Source organism: Chaetura pelagica, unplaced genomic scaffold (genome assembly GCF_000747805.2).
Source record: "Chaetura pelagica isolate M959 unplaced genomic scaffold, ChaPel_1.0 scaffold962, whole genome shotgun sequence".
In the NCBI taxonomy this organism is placed as follows: Eukaryota; Metazoa; Chordata; class Aves; order Apodiformes; family Apodidae; genus Chaetura; species Chaetura pelagica.
In genome coordinates this window covers 45,420-45,929 of record NW_009952479.1, presented here as the reverse complement: position 1 = coordinate 45,929, position 510 = coordinate 45,420, and the positions used below count along the sequence as shown (strand labels likewise).

General features: G+C 61.2%; 1 protein-coding gene across 1 annotated transcript in view; it reads left to right on the top strand.

Moving 5' to 3' along the window:
- The window catches only part of BAIAP2 (BAI1-associated protein 2), a 32,603-nt gene that overhangs the window by 25,266 nt on the left and 6,827 nt on the right, over positions 1-510 (top strand). Inside the window, exon 11 of the mRNA XM_010008626.1 lies at positions 90-252. Coding sequence (XP_010006928.1) covers positions 90-252 — 163 coding nt within the window. The remainder of the gene's footprint in view (positions 1-89; positions 253-510) is intronic.

Genomic DNA, 510 nt, shown 5'->3' with positions numbered 1-510 from the left:
GGTCTCGCATTGTGGGTGGATGGGCATCCTGGGGTCTCAGCCTGGGGTGGGCTGGTGCTGATGCCTCTGCTTGGGGTGCCCCCACGCAGCCTGCAGCAAGGGAAGAGCAGCAGCACGGGCAACCTGCTGGACAAGGACGACATCTCCATCCCGCCGCCCGACTATGGCATGGCCTCCCAGGGCTTCCCAGCTCAAGGTGCCAACACTTTCAAGCAGCGGCCGTACAGTGTGGCCGTGCCAGCCTTCTCCCAGGTGAGCCTGTGGGGCCCCAGGGGCTTCTCCCACTCCAGGGGGGATGCTTTTTGTACATGGGGGGTGCTTGAGAGAAGCCGCAGGTGTTGGTTGCTGCTGGAGCTCTGAGTGGTGGCCCCAGCATCTCTGTCCCACCTGTGGTATTAAAGCAGAAGGATGAAATGTGTTTAAGCAAGTTGCCCAGGGAAGTTGTAGCCGCCTCATTCCTGGCAGTGTTCAAGGTTGGATGGGGCTTGGAGCAACCTGGTCTGCTGGGAG